General features: G+C 35.3%; 1 protein-coding gene across 1 annotated transcript in view; it reads left to right on the top strand.

Moving 5' to 3' along the window:
- The window catches only part of si:ch211-51h4.2, a 113,126-nt gene that overhangs the window by 2,409 nt on the left and 93,999 nt on the right, over positions 1–16,718 (top strand). The window contains exons 2-6 of the mRNA XM_042734425.1: positions 932–973; positions 1,614–1,687; positions 2,379–2,447; positions 2,951–3,053; positions 15,680–15,815. Coding sequence (XP_042590359.1) covers positions 932–973; positions 1,614–1,687; positions 2,379–2,447; positions 2,951–3,053; positions 15,680–15,815 — 424 coding nt within the window. The remainder of the gene's footprint in view (positions 1–931; positions 974–1,613; positions 1,688–2,378; positions 2,448–2,950; positions 3,054–15,679; positions 15,816–16,718) is intronic.

The following is a 16,718-nucleotide window of genomic DNA, read 5'->3' as shown; positions in this document are numbered from 1 at the left end:
GCTTTTACAGATAACAAAAGTTTTGTTTTTGTTGTTTTTTTCTGGTATTTTTAGACATGAAATGCTAATATCACTCCTTGCCGACGATAATACCTGGTTTGTTGTACTTTGAGGCAGATAAAAAGCCTTCAAGGATCATTTTTCCATTTTAACAATAAGTGTTTATTCCCCGATGATATTCGTGCATCTGTAACTAATCCTGCCCAAACATTTACACTGTAATTGGAAAATCAAATGCTATCTGTAGTGTCAGCAAAGTCAATTTGAACTTTTCAGTCTGGCTTCTCATTCGTGACTGCCGCTGTAATTTCTCTGTGAGAGGCTAATCAGAAGCATCTTATTAATATGCATCAAAGAGCCGTGGCGTAATTTTTGTAATTAGGCCAGAGGAGATGTGTTTATGCTTAGGGATTTTTTTCCTCTCTCTCTTTCTCTTCTACGCAGCACAGTTCTTCTTGCATTGCTTCTCTCATTACACTGTACAGCTGCTCTTCAATCCTTACCTGCACACATGTAAATCTTGACTGCCACCTCGGGTTAGAGCTGAAAGAGTTGAGCTGCGATAAGACAAGGTGACATTGTGATGGTTTGATAGGGAGGATCTTTTATCTTATTGGACCTGTGCAGAATATAAGTATTAATTTCATCATTATTGTCAAAACACAAAACCGAATAAATAATAGGTTAGATAAATAATAGGAAAATTCAGTTATTTATTTATTTATTTTTAACTGATGAACTGTCCCGAATTTTCATTTATAGTTATGTGGTGAACTTAGATCAAGATGTATCATTTATGTACATGTGTTCATCCAGTGCACAAATCAGCTTCCCTGTTACCACAGATGATGTGCATTACGAATGCATGAAATACATTCATTAATTCAGTTCTGTTATATTAAACATTTGAACATATGTTGTCTCTCCACAGATTTTTTAACAATTGCTACAATACTGGGAACCGGGATCCTGGGTATGTAAAGTCTTAGTGTGCAAATAAAAATATACTAGTAAATAGCATTATACTGATTTATCTAATTTAGTCCTTGTTATTTTCTGCACCGCATATGAGACAGATGCTCACTGATCCACAGCAGTTAAGAAAAGACTGCAGAAGATTTTATTTTCTTTAATTAACTATTGGAATGGAAAAGCAAGGAATAAAATCCATGCATGAGAACATTAGCAGGCAAAATGAAGTTAAACATAATTTCTCAATGGGTTTTCAGCAAGACTATATTCTGTTTTGTTAATGATATACCCAGGGTTTACGGTCTGAACAGTAGCAGATATATATTTATAAGACACAGCAATTACATGGGGCATTGAATTTAACTGTTCTGTTTTCAGTGAGATTTAATAGTTGTTAAAAAAAGACATTTCTCTTTTCATTTCCTCCTATCTGAGTTAAATCATTTTAAAGTGTTCTTTTAGCCATGATAAAATTACCACCATCAAATGATTCAGTCTAGAGATAATATCTGATATGAGTGGCTGAATTTGTGAATATGTTTGCTTTAATATAAGGCCATGCAGATATATTCAGAATACATCAGATTCTGTCGTGACAAATTCATCAGATAAGTTTTTTTTTTTTTTTTTTTTTTTTGTAGGATTGCCTGTAACTATCGCTCGGGCAGGTCTGGTGCCTTTCTTGATATCCTTCCTTGTAGGCTTTCTAGTGCAGGTAAGACGCTTTTCTTTTCAAACAACTTCAACGTTTCAAAACTTACGTGGTTTTTCAAAACTGCTGCTTCTTTTGGTAATTATGAGGTGGCTTCTTTTTCTATTCATATTTTCATCTTCCTCTTTTATTGAACCATTTTCTGACATTTGATGGAGTTGATTTTGACTTCACAGTATCTACAGTTCTAAAGCAGACCTTGCGTTTTGATAATAGCATGACATTGCGACTGACATTTGTCTTGTTTGACATTTAAGAGAGACTTATTGTAAAAAATGTCAGAATCTTCCAGCTTTGAAAAACTTACTTATGCTGCTGTCTTTTATTCTTTTTTAGAACTTTTGTTCTATTGCAGCACAAAAAAAAAAAAAAAAAAATTGGGTAGCAGTTTTATTTTAATAACAAAATATGCTTCGACAATTTACTCTGACCCCAAACCATCAGCCACAGAACTCCACAGGATATTCAGCAGATTTCCACAGATTAAAAAAAAAAAAATCATAAAAACCTACACAAATGCATATAAATTTAAATAAAACAATCAGCTTTTAAGAGCACACCGGCATCTTGATGGTCTTTAAACTGCCATTTTTTTCAAACGAACATATTTTCTGGATTTTCTTGCAAAATTAGAAAACATTGTGTCTGCAATAACTTATTTACATAAAATAAATGTTGATTCATTCTCTTTTAGGCTCTGCTCATTTACCTGTTTGTAGATTTGCTTCAGCGATGCCGTTTAGCCCAACTTGAGGCACTAAAGGTAAAAAAAATGACACTGCCATTCAAAGGTTTGGGTACAGTAACATTTTATTTTTCTATCACAGGAATAAATTATATTTTAAAATATATAAACAAAGAACAGTTCATTTGAAATGTAATAACAGTTCCCTTTCAGTCGGTCACTCACGACGTCACGTCGGTGACCGGCTAATTGAGATTGCGATATCCCAATTCGTCGGTCACCGACGTGACGTCTCCGTTTCCTCCTTCAGGGAACAAGGGTTACCATACGTAACCGAGATGTTTTAAATATTACTGTTTTTACTTTATTTTGATCATTAATGAAAAAATAAATGCAGTAAGCCTATGAGACTTCCAAAAACATTAAAAAAAAAAATCTCTCCCAACCCCTGCACAAAAATCTAAAAGTGTAATTGCATTCACAAATGCGGTAAATGAACAATAGCTAGTTTAGCGGTAGAATGATAATGTCAAATCAGTTAATTGTGTTGATGTATAATGTATTCTGGTGTCCTTTGCCAGACTGCAGAAACTGAGAGGATCTTAATGATAGAAGTCGGTTCTGCAGAACCTCTGACACAAAATGCAGAAGAGGAAGAAGATACGGAGGAAGTGGAAGAGGCAGGTATGACACATTATAAAAAGTTACATTTCATAATAGCACTCCACTGTTGGTGCTGAATAAATATTAAGAGCAGGTGAGCTGTGCAATGCTTTGTGACAAATCCTCACACTGAAATGATCATAATCCTATCAGCATACACCAACTCTACTGAATCCAGTGGCTGTGGGGAAGGCCATGTGTTTTCAGTTGCGGCCTAGAATGACGCATTCGCTCTACCACTCAATGTTATTTTAATATTTTTTTTCTTTGAAATTTTTTCTTAAATATGCTGGTGAATCAAATGTTTGAGGAAGATTATTGACTGAAAAGTTTCTAATGAAGATTTGCATGCTTTGCCAGTTCATAGGGTTTTGCTAGTCTTTTCATTTTCAGTGCAATTGAAATGAGAAGAATATTTTAGGATCTAATTTCCTGCAATGCAGCTTTGACTCCTAAGTCTTTAGAATACTTATTATCCACAAGAGATATGATTCTCAAAGCCAATATTTTGATATGAAATACACTGTAAAAGAAAAGTGCCTGCTGAGCTGCTATCATATTTATTTATTTAACTAAATGTCTTGACTGAATTTACAAAGGTGACAATCAGCTAACGGATCATTTTGAGTATAGTAACACACAAACAGAGGTTACTAAATGTGACAAAAAAATAAATAAAAAATAAAATCAGCAACATTGTAAACAGAATGGAATGGAAATGGTTAAACAAGGCAACTAAAATTTTTCATGCCCCATGCTGAGAAGAGGGAAAATGGAACTGAACCACAGAACCACGCTTGTTCGATAGTAAGTAAATCAAATGCTGTTTTAATGGTTGTTTTTTATTTTTAGAATTATTACATGGTCTACTCATATTTAGATTGCCTTAAAGTTTTTAATAAAGTCTTGATCCTTGGATTTATATATATCTGTGATTTCCCATCTCTGTAGGTATTACTTTACCATTGTTTTTAGAGGCCAAGGCTCAGTGGTAAATTTGGCGCTGGCACTCATTTAAAGTAAACATATTTGTATTTGCCTTCATTCTTGCTGTTTTCCCTGCTGTTTAACTGGTTAGGCGGGAGGTGGTAGGCCACGTAAAACAGTAGGAAGTATAGCAGGAAACAGATGGCAGCTGTATTGTTTCTTTGCTAAAAGGACTACAGGGACAGTTAACGGAGCCGGATCAGGGAGGAACGCAGAGGCTATGCTGAAATGCGTCAGTATTAGCGCTAACTAATCAGGGCTCATCTTGGCCCATGCAACAGAGACATTAAGTATTTTTGACATGAGATGGAGGGAATGGACAGCTAATGAAGATGAATGAGGCAAAGAGAGGGGGCCGTCCTGTCAGCGGGGATGATGGGCGAGAAAAGAAGCCTTCCTGTGAACGTCAGTGGGCATCACAGCCATCTGACACAGACAAACAAATTGAAGGCTCATCTCCAAGTCACTGACCCACATGGCACTGAAGTAAATAACAGTTACTTACTGTAAATATCCTGAACTTGGTTTAAGCTGCATATCCTCATTATTATCAAGTTTTATACAACAGTTTTTTCTGGTCCTTAAATCTGATTGGCTGAGAGGAGTGCAATATTCAGACCACTATAATTTTATGAATAATATAAATAAAAGATTTGTGTAACAAAATGTAGTTTTAAGAGTTTTTAGGTGAGAATGTACTTGTTTAGACTTAAAATTATCAGTTTATTAATAAAGATAACATCTACTGTACTTGAAAATCTCCAGGGCGTCATCGGACGTTCAGTGCTCATGAACCCGCCAGATCTTCTGAATTTGCCACTGGCTCTTATGTCTCTATGGTGGTTAAACATGAGATATAATTTGTTTTGGGTAAATCTAAAGGGCAGTCTTTGATCTCAATAAACTATTATTTGTTCCAGAGCAAATAGTTTTGGCTGAGGGAAAAATCTCATCACGTTACATTTTATATAATTTTAATGCTGTATACCAGAGTGCACTGCCGTTTTACTTTTGAATGAAACTTTTATGATGGCTGTTGTTGTTTATTAAATATTATTATTATTCAATAACAAATAATATAAGTATTTAATAATAATTTTTAGTATTGGGAAACTGTGTGTGTTTGTGATGGTGATTAGTTACTTTATTCTGCCATTATTCACTTCATTCTGACTTTTATATTGAAAGAGACTGAAACAGAGTTGTAAACAAGGAAGTTATTTTTGCTTTCAACAACAACTTGTAAGATGCAACCAACAAATGCACTGAGCAGCACTGTCATTGTAAATCACCCTTATGAAAGAAAAGTATGACAAAGAGCCTAACGCTTTCCTCAGCGGATATTCAAACTATTTATGCTGAATATGAGATTGAGTTATAGAATGAATGCTGTATCAGATTAAGGTAATCACACTCGTTTAGTCTATCTCTCTCTCATAATACAATTTATAATACAGTGAGCTTTTAATAATTACACCATAAATTAGGGATGCACCAAGTTGGATTTTTGCCGATATCCAATATGCCAATATTTTTCAACTCTTATTTGTGTCATTAGGACCTGGGGGAGGCTGCCGCTGCAGCGCTGCATGTGCTATTGCTGTTTACTCTACCACACACCGAATGCATCATTCTGTATGTGCTTTCATAGATTAAATGCAACGATCCAAAACAGTCAATCTAATCATCATTCAGACAAAAATTTGCTTCAAGAATGAGCCACGCTGCTGATGTGATCTAATCACTTGCACCCCCTAAGCACATGTGAGTTAAGATATTCCTCTTATCTGCAAGACATATCGGCATAATTTATCATATCAGGCTGAAGCTGATATTTAAATTTAAAGCCATTATCGGCCGATTCCGATATCAATCCGATAATATTGTGCATCCCTACCATAAATAACATAATAATCTATCTATCTAATGTGTGTGTGTTTGTGTGTGTGTGTGTGTGTGTGTGTGTGTGTGTGTGTGTATAATATAACATGTAGTATAAAATTGCTGTTATTCTGTATCATGTGTTGGTATCTTCTAAATCATCATCATGGTAGAAGTTGCCTAAAATCTTCATAAGTCTTTTTTCTAGAATCTGCTGATGAAACTAGCAGGAGTATTGATAATAAATTTAAAATTAAGAGAATATTAAATAATATGTAACCTGACAATGCAGCCTACTAAATCTAAGCAACAATTCTTATTTTAAAAGGTACATTTGTGTTTATAGTGTATGATAAATGATAAATGCTGTAGAACAATCAAGAATTAAAAAAAAAAAAACCTGTTGTAAACCATATTAAATGAAAACTTTTTAGAAGCTTCTCAAGCCATTTAATGTTTTGTCTGTAGGACCATTGACCCCTATTGTTCCATTAAATCACATATATAAAGAATTAACTGAATTCATTTTAATCAGAACACATCCTTTTAATTGATTAACTTAACCCTCTTGAATCAACCTTCTGAGGAAGAAAAAAAACAAAATAGTGACTCTAAAGACTTATAAGTCCTATATAGTGAAGTGTGCTGTTTTGTACAAATAACATAAATTGTCTTTAATTGTCAACTACCCATAACATACTGTAGGCTTATTTTTCTTGTTTTCATTTATTCTGTTTGATACCTGACACCTCATATCAGATGATAGCTTTCATCGTCCGGTCTTCTTTCAATTTCTAGTGTAATTGATCTTGAATCTGACTTGCAGGACAGCACAACATCAACATCCTTTATCAATATGAAGTAAATCTTTATGTCCACCGCAATGAACTTGATCTGTTTTGACAGTTTGATGGCGTCATTCTCCGGCTGGTGATTAATATTTAAGTAACAATATGTGCTGACGTGCTCTATAAATATATGACTCTGATATTGTACATCAAACCTTATTTCAACAACATTTAAGAACACAGTATCATTGGACCTCATTCATTAAACATACGTGAAAAGAATAAGACCATTCTTAAGTAAATGATTGCATTAAAATTAAAAGCAACTGCATGTGTGAGAATAGTTTTTACAAACAATTTACAGAGAAGTTTGTTCGCTTATGTTTCATTAACGTGGCCCATGGTTTGTAAAGTTGAAACACAGCTAAACATTGCCTATCCTATGCAGGGAATGGGTGCCGTGCAGATAATGGCTTTATTGCACACCCATTGTTCATTTGCACCCCTGTGAAATTAGAAACGACAATGCATTCTTTGTGGGAAAAGTTTGACTTTGCATACCTCAATATTCCTTTCCATCTTTTTGCACTGTTAACTCTTAGTTAAAAGCTTTGTCTGTGATATCCTCCAAACAGCCGCTTGCTTCGAGGTGATGAAAATTCCCTTTAGACTTCTCGTGGTTTTCTTTGAAGAGAAGCAGACCTTGATTATAGCGCTTCATTTGTTTGTGCTGAACCGCTTTCAAATCAGCAGCTAAATAGAGTTTGAAGCAGTGTGCGAAATTAACTGGAGGAATATCATTTAAAATGAATTGGTTGCTTGGAATATTTCTCACTATGCTTAATGAATGACTTCAAATATAAGGCAGTCAGCGTTCCATCAAGGAAATCTTTTAGGAAAGATAAAAATTTTACGCAAGTCAGCGAGACTGTGCCAATTTGTTGTGCACTTTATTCAAAATGCAGACAGCTGAATCAACAGAAACACTTTGCTTCTTTATTTCACTCTATAAGACTGAACCTAGCAGTGCTTTTTCACTGGTGGGTCACATGTTTGTTCAGCAGAGAAAAATTATGATAAATGCAAATAATAAAACACAGCTGACCTGTGCATAGTTAGATATGATCAAGTCTTTTGTTGTTGATGTCAAAAGTCCAATCAAACTGTACATTATTTTGACAGAAATACATAAGTCATTTGACAATAGGATTAATGCAAATTCGATATTTGGCCCAGGGATTGTCTCATGTGTTAATCTGGTAAAGCACACCATTTATGTATTTACAAAATAAATAATATTCCATTGACATGTCAATAATTTTGCATGTTTAACCTGTGCATCATATAATTATTTGTTTCAATGTTTTATAAAAGTATTTTTTTTATTGAATTGAACAAAGTAAAACTTTTAAAGCAAAACATTTACTTGTAAAATTGTACACCACTAATTGTTTTCTTCAATAATAATAATAATAATAATAATAATAATAATATTTTTTATATACACTGCCATATAAAAGTCTAGGATCAGTAAAGTTTTTAGTGTTTTTTATTTTTATGACATCTCTTATGCTCATGAAGGCTGTTTTTATTTGATAAAAAATACAGGAAAAAAAACAGTAATATTGTAAAATATTATTGCAATTTCTAGTGTTGGCTTTCTATTTTAATAAACTTTAATATAGAATTTATTTCCATGATACAGCGCTGAAATTTAGTCAGCCATTACTCCAGTCTTCAGTGCCACATGATCCTTCAGAAATCATTCTAATATGCTGATTATTATCAGTGTTGAAATTGTTGTGCTGCTTAATATATATATATATATATATATATATATATATATATATATATATATATATATATATATATATATATATATATATATATATATATATATATATATACACTGTGTGCAGAATTATTAGGCAAATGAGTATTTTGACCACATCATCCTCTTTATGCATGTTGTCTTACTCCAAGCTGTAATAGGCTCGAAAGCCTACTACCAATTAAGCATATTAGGTGATGTGCATCTCAGTAATGAGAAGGGGTGTGGTTTAATGACATCAACACCCTATATCAGGTGTGCATAATTATTAGGCAACTTCCTTTCCTTTGGCAAAATGGGTCAAAAGAAGGACTTGACAGGCTCCGAAAAGTCAAAAATAGTGAGATATCTTGCAGAGGGATGCAGCACTCTTAAAATTGCCAAGCTTCTGAAGCGTGATCATCGAACAATCAAGTGTTTCATTCAAAATAGCCAACAGGGTCGCAAGAAGTGTGTGGAAAAACCAAGGCGCAAAATAACTGCCCGTGAACTGAGAAAAGTCAAGCGTACAGCTGCCAAGATGCCACTTGCCACCAGTTTTGACATATTTCAGAGCTGCAACATCACTGGAGTGCCCAAAAGCACAAGGTGTGCAATACTCAGAGACATGGCCAAGGTAAGAAAGGCTGAAAAACCGACCACCACTGAACAAGACACACATGCTGAAACGTCAAGACTGGGCAAAGAAATATCTCAAGACTGATTTTTCTAAGGTTTTATGGACTGATGAAATGAGAGTGAGTCTTGATGGGCCAGATGGATGGGCCCGTGGCTGGATCGGTAAAGGGCAGAGAGCTCCAGTCCGACTCAGACGCCAGCAAGGTGGAGGTGGAGTACTGGTTTGGGCTGCTATCATCAAAGATGAGCTTGTGGGGCCTTTTCGGGTTGAGGATGGAGTCAAGCTCAACTCCCAGTCCTACTGCCAGTTTCTGGAAGACACCTTCAAGCAGTGGTACAGGAAGAAGTCTGCATCCTTCAAGAAAAACATGATTTTCATGCAGGACAATGCTCCATCACACGCGTCCAAGTACTCCACAGCGTGGCTGGCAAGAAAGGGTCTAAAAGAAGAAAAACTAATGACTTGGCCTCCTTGTTCACCTGATCTGAACCCCATAGAGAACCTGTGGTCCATCATGAAATGTGAGATTTACAAGGAGGGAAAACAGTACACCTCTCTGAACAGTGTCTGGGAGGCTGTGGTTGCTGCTGCACGCAATGTTGATGGTGAACAGATCAAAACACTGACAGAATCCATGGATGGCAGGCTTTTGAGTGTCCTTGCAAAGAAAGGTGGCTATATTGGTCACTGATTTGTTTTTGTTTTGTTTTTGAATGTCAGAAATGTATATTTGTGAATGTTGAGATGTTATATTGGTTTCACTGCTGAAAATAAATAATTGAAATGGGTATATATTTGTTTTTTTGTTAAGTTGCCGAATAATTATGCACAGTAATAGTCATCTGCACACACATATCCTCCTAAAATAGCTACAACTAAAAACAAACTAAAAACTACTTCCAAAAATATTCAGCTTTGATATTGAGTTTTTGGATTCATTGAGAACATGGTTGTTGTTCAATAATAAAATTATTCCTCAAATACAACTTGCCTAATAATTCTGCACTCCCTGTAGATATAGATATAGATATAGAGATATAGATATATATATATTAGAACCTGTAATACTTTTGTCTTTGATTCTTTGATGGAAAAAAGTCTAAAAAGATAGAAATATAAAGTATAAAAGTATATTAAAATAAAAATACATTTTTGATCAAATAGATAAAGCCTTGATGAGCATAAGGAAAGAATATATACGTGTGTGTGTGAACAGAAACCATTTTCATTGTGAAAGTGCTTATAAATTTCACAATTTAATTACAAAGAAACAACAGATAAAATATTGAATTGAATGAAGCAGAAATTTGTATTTATTTGCTACTTAGTATGTAAGGAGTTTGCATCTGTCATTTAATGTTAGATTGTCAGATACTGGTAAGGTCTGGCAAGTCAGAGTGAGTTTTTAGAGAAAAAGACTTGCTCATATCCCAGCCAATCCCTAGTAGGCCCACATTGAGCCCAGCGGTATATTCTTTTACCACACGATCAAGGTGCCTTTCATGGTCATCTGTGCTATTATACTCATAAAATGCTTGAAATTAATAACCTATCTGTGTTAATGCACTTTTAAATAAAGCATTAATGCTAAAGATTTGCTTTATTACTGCAGGCTGGGCATGCAGAGCACTATTTTCTCCTAGAGCCCTGCTTAATTTATATGCCAGGTTGACAGTGTCATCAGATAGGTTTTGCAATGCCCTAGCATTCTATGATTCAATTAGGCTTTCATGCTTGGGCTGCACGGTTGGCTCGCTGGCGTTTGATAAGAAGCCCATTAAAAAGATAGATGTCTCTGAGCATAGAAATGCACTGTAAATGATTCCACACCGCTATCTGCTTAGTGCTGAATATGAGACTGTGTTCCAGAAAACACGATAGAGAGCCGATATGCATTCATCACGGAGGAAATTTAACAGTAACATTTCAGACAATTTTCTGCATGCCCTGCCAGACATGCAGGGTTAGTTTGGTGTGATCAGCTGTGTGACTGGCTTTCATTTTTGCAAATTTGATTGATCTTCATTGGCATGATGAGGTGATGTGGCTCAGATTTAAAAAGAAAACATGAAAATAGTAGCTTAGAATTCCACCATACAATTTCATCATGAAATCTCAATGCTAGTTTATATTTATTTTTTATACTGTACCTGCAAGTAATCTTAATATTATCATATAAAATAGCTGCATTGAGCAAAAATTAAAATATGTTACCAGTTGATCCTCTGCAGTGAATGGGTGCCATCAGAATGAGAGTCCAAACAGCTGATAATAAAAAAAAAAAAAAAATCACAATAATCATGCATGTTTGTAGGAAACAAATACACCATTAAGAATTTTTTTTTTTTTTTTTTTTTTTTTTTTTTTTTTTTATATTTAACCATCACTTCTGGTCAATATTTGTCCATAATTCATAATACCTCAGATAAAATATTTTCATTCAGTTTGTATGATGGGTTTACATACATGACTGAATCATTTGGGTAATCTCATATTTAAACACTTTTCACTTTTTTCTTCCACTTTTTTGTAAGGAACTTTTTTGAGACTAAGTTCTCATTGTTATGTTGGCTGCTTTGTGCATTGCAAAAAGCATTGCTTTTTCTCATACATAACAGTCTGCAAAATAATTTTGGGCTTTTTATCTTCATACAGAGGTGTACAAGGGCTTGCTTTTTATCACAATGTTGCTTGGTTACCTTTTGGCTATCATTGTTGTCATGAATTGGTTTTATTATTGCATTCATCCTGCCCTGTGTGCCTAAATGGCTCAACAACTGTTATGGATTCTAAGCAATAGTAAACTATAGCCGGTTTGAGAGAGTGCTCAGCAAAGACTAAAGACACATGGCCTGGCTATACTTGTGTGCTGACAAACAGACTGTGTCCAAAAGCAAAATGTAGTGGTAATTTGTTTGAGCACTCCCACTGGTCTCTTTATTGCAGTCGCCATTCGTTTTTATCCATGTATCAGCTAGTACGCAGTAGAGCTGGGTCATATAGTTAATATTCACCACATATTTACAGGGATTTTGCTGATAAATATAAAATATCACAGTAATTTTAGTGTGCCATTGTTTTTGCAAATACATTATTGTCTTGTGAGAATAAGAGCGTTATGACAAATACTTTATCCTTAAAGTTCTTTAAAGTTCAGTTATTTTAAACTCTCTTAAGTTATTTATTTAAAATATATTTTGTTTATATATATATATGGACTATATTATATGACGGGTTTATATACATGATCATATCAAATGTATTTATCTAAATAGTTTACATTTTGCTTTTCTAAAACTTATTGTAATTATAGGACAAATCTATATATTTTAAAGATTTTAAATAAAAATAAAAAAATAAAAAAGGTTTTATGTTTTTAATACTGCAGCATTAGTTCAGCACCAGCCACTTTTTCTATGTCCATTTTAACTGCTAAGATGTCTGCTTTAAATGCATCTTACAGAAACAGTCGTTTAGTCCACAGTGCTATTTATGGTCATATGATCCTGACCAGTGGACCTCTTGGAAAAGCTCCCTCTAAGAATCTCTTCACGGAAAAGCCGCCTAGACAAGGAGAGCTTTGCTGATGATCTGTGAGATTTGTCACACAGTGTTATATTCCACAGAAAGCATCGAAATCTCTGATATGAAGTATATCAAGTTACAAAGCTCTTTTTACTTTTTTTTTTGCCAGACAAACTTTTTTCTCTCTCCCACTCTTTCTCTCACTCTTCCTATCACAGTCTTTCCCTCAAGACTTGTTGTCATCCTACATTTTCAGGGATAGACATGATGACAGCTGTTTTGAAATATTCGTGTTTTCTTGTTGCTGTGACATGCATGTTACTCTTTCCATCTCGTACAAGTAGGTTTTTGAGAAGGGAAATATTGTTAGGTCTTGCTCCAAATTTACAGCAGGACATTGATTCAGTATTTTGGGCTAATTTGTGTGAAGAACTTGGATTTTGAACTTGAAAACATAATTACATTCCAGATTTGATTGATGGACATTAAATAGATGTTGGGGGCAACATTTGGATTCTAGATGCCTGTCTGAGCAAGCTTTGAAATGGTTTAACAAATTTTCTTTCCTGTGTTGATGTATTTCCAATTGAAACAGGACTTATCGAAGAACATATCGAAGGCTTTGTTCTTGTCTTTTAATAGCCAAATGCCTAGTTTACATCAGAACCCAGTTCACTCATGCTGGTAGACACTGTATCTACACCATCTGGTCACAAAAGTGGCTTTCTTCACTGACAGCCATTCAAAATTAGCCATGCATTCCGACAAAATCAAACCTCTCTGGTGCTTTGGTGTTTGGCATTAAGTCACGTGCCACATAAGAACCAAAATTGTTTCCAATCACATAGGTGTGGAATGACATGAAGGTAAATTTAGATTTTTGGGTGAACTGTCCCTTTAAGTGTGGCTAAACTGCTCAAATGCTTTTTGGGGCCTCTGCATCTCTTAAAAGTTTGTTATGTGAACTTTTAGGAGTGTCTAGAATATCGATGACCTCAGAGTTAACAGTCATAAAACTCCAGTTTTGATTTCATGGTGCACAGTTGCTTTGAGAAATGGCATATTAAGGTGTTTGTGTGGAGGCTGACCGAGTGCTGCACGTCTCTAATTGTTATCTAACAGTAGGTGGATGTCTGACCGAGCTGGCAGCAGTGGAGACTGTCGTTGTGATGCACATTCACCCTCCAAAATTCACCTCCGGCATAATGATGTTTCTGTGCTGATCTCTCTCGCTCTCGCTCTCGCTCTCTCTCTCACACATACACACACACACTCAGAGCTGCAACGTATTTATGACAGGTGTTGAGCTCTAGCAGCTCTCGATCCTAATTACTTGGCCGTCCCTTTCTGCAAGCAGATGGGTCCCTCTCAGAAATTAATGTTCTAGCCAGCTACTCTCCACAGCCCATTCCCTTGTCATTTGTGCCGTACAGGTACAGTAGTCTTAACTTAATGTAAAAAATCCAATCAGATTGCGTGCCAAAGCCTCATTAGGGAGATTGGTGGCTGACTGACATAAATGATTTGGAAAGTGATTCGTCATCCTAATGAAAAGTAGAAACTCTGCGATACTTTTGAGCATTCTGTTTTTTAGATGGAGTTAGAAACGCATCCAGATGAATGTTTTCTGCACCAAGGTGTTTTTTTGTTTGTTTTTTTTTCACATCCATTTCTGACTAAATGTAATAATATTGATGGCGCTTATGTCAACAGAATTATATGCAACATCTGTTGTGGGTCTGTATTTATTTTTCCCTTTGGGAGATCAGCACAGACAGGTGAATGTAAAGTAATACTGAGCGCAGCATCATTTATTACTTTCAGAAAAATGGTTTGTCTCTGTCTTGTTGTATTTCCATCAGTCTGCTCTTAAGTAGAAATCCTGGAGTTTTATATATAGAGAGAGAGAGAGGGAGAGAGATTTAAGTAAATATGTAATTAGGATTAATTTTGACTATTCATATATAGTGATTTTTATAATAGCTCTTTGGTAAATAAAAACACAATAAAACAATATCATAAACAACAAGGCTGCAGTTGACGTTGATTGTTGGGACCAGGTTATTCTTAATAAATTTTAGTGTTTTTTAAGTTGTTTGTTTGATATTTTGCTGTTTTACATTTTAGACTACTTTTCAAAATGTTGAGGCGAGTAAAAAAAAAATGGTTAGTGTTTATAATTGCATGTTTGTTTATATTTGTTATTTACAGCTGTATTTTTACAATTATTTCATTATATATTTTAACTATTTATTTTACAAATTATTAAATATATATTTAAATATTTATTTATTATTGTTCTCCATACAAACGTTGAGAATATACACAGTAGTGAAAGCGTGATTTCCTCTTGTACTTGACATTAGCTGCTCTTGTTCTAGACAGCATAGAGACTCTCTGGTTTACCAGTGAAGAGAGTAGAGCTGCCTTAGAAAGAGAGTGATATATGTTAACCTGGGTGTGTGCAGCATAATGGGAGTGTGAGTGTTGCTGAAGGGTTTGGCTGGGAGTGTGTCTGCTCCTGCAGCCTGCTGTGTTGTGCAGTATGAATTATTCCTGCTGTTCCGAATTTGATTCCTCACTATTGCAAACTTCTCTGATCTCTGGCCATATTCATTCACCTCTGTTTTCCCACCTTTTCTTACATTTATCTCTCCACCGATTCATTATTTAGCATGTGAAATTCATACGGCGGGACTGTAAGTGGCATGGTATTGTGGCAGAACTTCACTTCAGGAGTGAGGGGTGACACCTCGGAGGGGTTGAAGGATGGTTCTGCTCATCTTTGGCAGACATGGGGGTGCAGGCACCAGTGTTCTGGCCACTGGGCAAAGGACTGTTTCCTGTAGGAACAAAGGGATCTTCTTTAGGGGATGTTTATAGGGCCCAGTCAAATTTTCCTGTATTGTTACTGCTGACATGTTTCTTTAACTGAAGTTATACTTCTGTTTCCTCCATGGTTATGTCTCTGAGATGGATGGTGATAAAATGTTTCCCTGTGTGTTTTTCTCTGTAGATACAGGTCTTCTGCAAAGTGACGTCACAGCACGGAGGCAAGATGAGGACCTTCAGCCAAATCTGCACGTGCTGGGAGTTCTCTTCCTGGGCAAACACACCAGCCATGCATTCAACTTTGTTCTGCTCTTTCAATTGTGAGTTTCATTCAGAAAGTTTGAGGGCTACTATGTCCTGCTGAAAAGACTGGCATAGCTGACCACCAGCATATGGTGTTGCTTTGGGCTAGTCTCTGCATAGCATGATTATGTCAAAGCTGCTTAACAAGTTTCACTAGAAAATCAATGGTTGAAGAATAGCTTCTCTGTCTTCCTAGCATTTATCCCACATTGGCGCAGGGTCCGCTGTTTGGCACATCACTCTCCACTTCTTCCGGTCTAGCATCACTACATTGTAAAAAGTTTGATATTGTAACTGTTAACATAAAAGAATATTTCACCCAAAAATGAAAATTTGCTGAAAATGTACTCACCCTCATGCCATCTGAGATGTAGCAGAGTTTGTTACTTCATTGGAACAGATTTGGAGAAATTTAGCATTACTTCACTTGCTCACCAATTGATCCTCTGCAGTGAATGGGTGCCGTCAAAATGAGACTCCAAACAACAACAACAACAACAACAACAACAACAAAAAAAAAAAAACAACATTACAGTAAACCATAAAAAATCCAAAAGTCTTGTGAAGCAAAAAGCTGCATGTTTGTATGAAACAAATCCTTCATTAAGGCATTCTAACATTAAACCATCACTTTTGGCAAAAATTGCAGTCCATAATCCATAATAACACTTCATCTGATGAAAAAGTCCATCCCCTGTCTACACATCGAAACACACCAGCATATTTTTTTTAGAACTATTTCCGCTTGTAAACGGTGCTTGATCTGTTCATATGTCTTCTCTGATTTAGATAAGACAATATTCTCATTGGGAAAAGCAATATTATGGATAAAGGACTCGTATTTTAGCTGGAATAAATGGTTTGAAGTTTAAAATGTCTTGATAGATTTGTTTATTACAAACTTGCAATTTTGACACCAG

Source organism: Cyprinus carpio, chromosome B11, assembly GCF_018340385.1.
Source record: "Cyprinus carpio isolate SPL01 chromosome B11, ASM1834038v1, whole genome shotgun sequence".
In the NCBI taxonomy this organism is placed as follows: Eukaryota; Metazoa; Chordata; class Actinopteri; order Cypriniformes; family Cyprinidae; genus Cyprinus; species Cyprinus carpio.
This window is presented reverse-complemented; position numbering and strand designations above follow the sequence as displayed.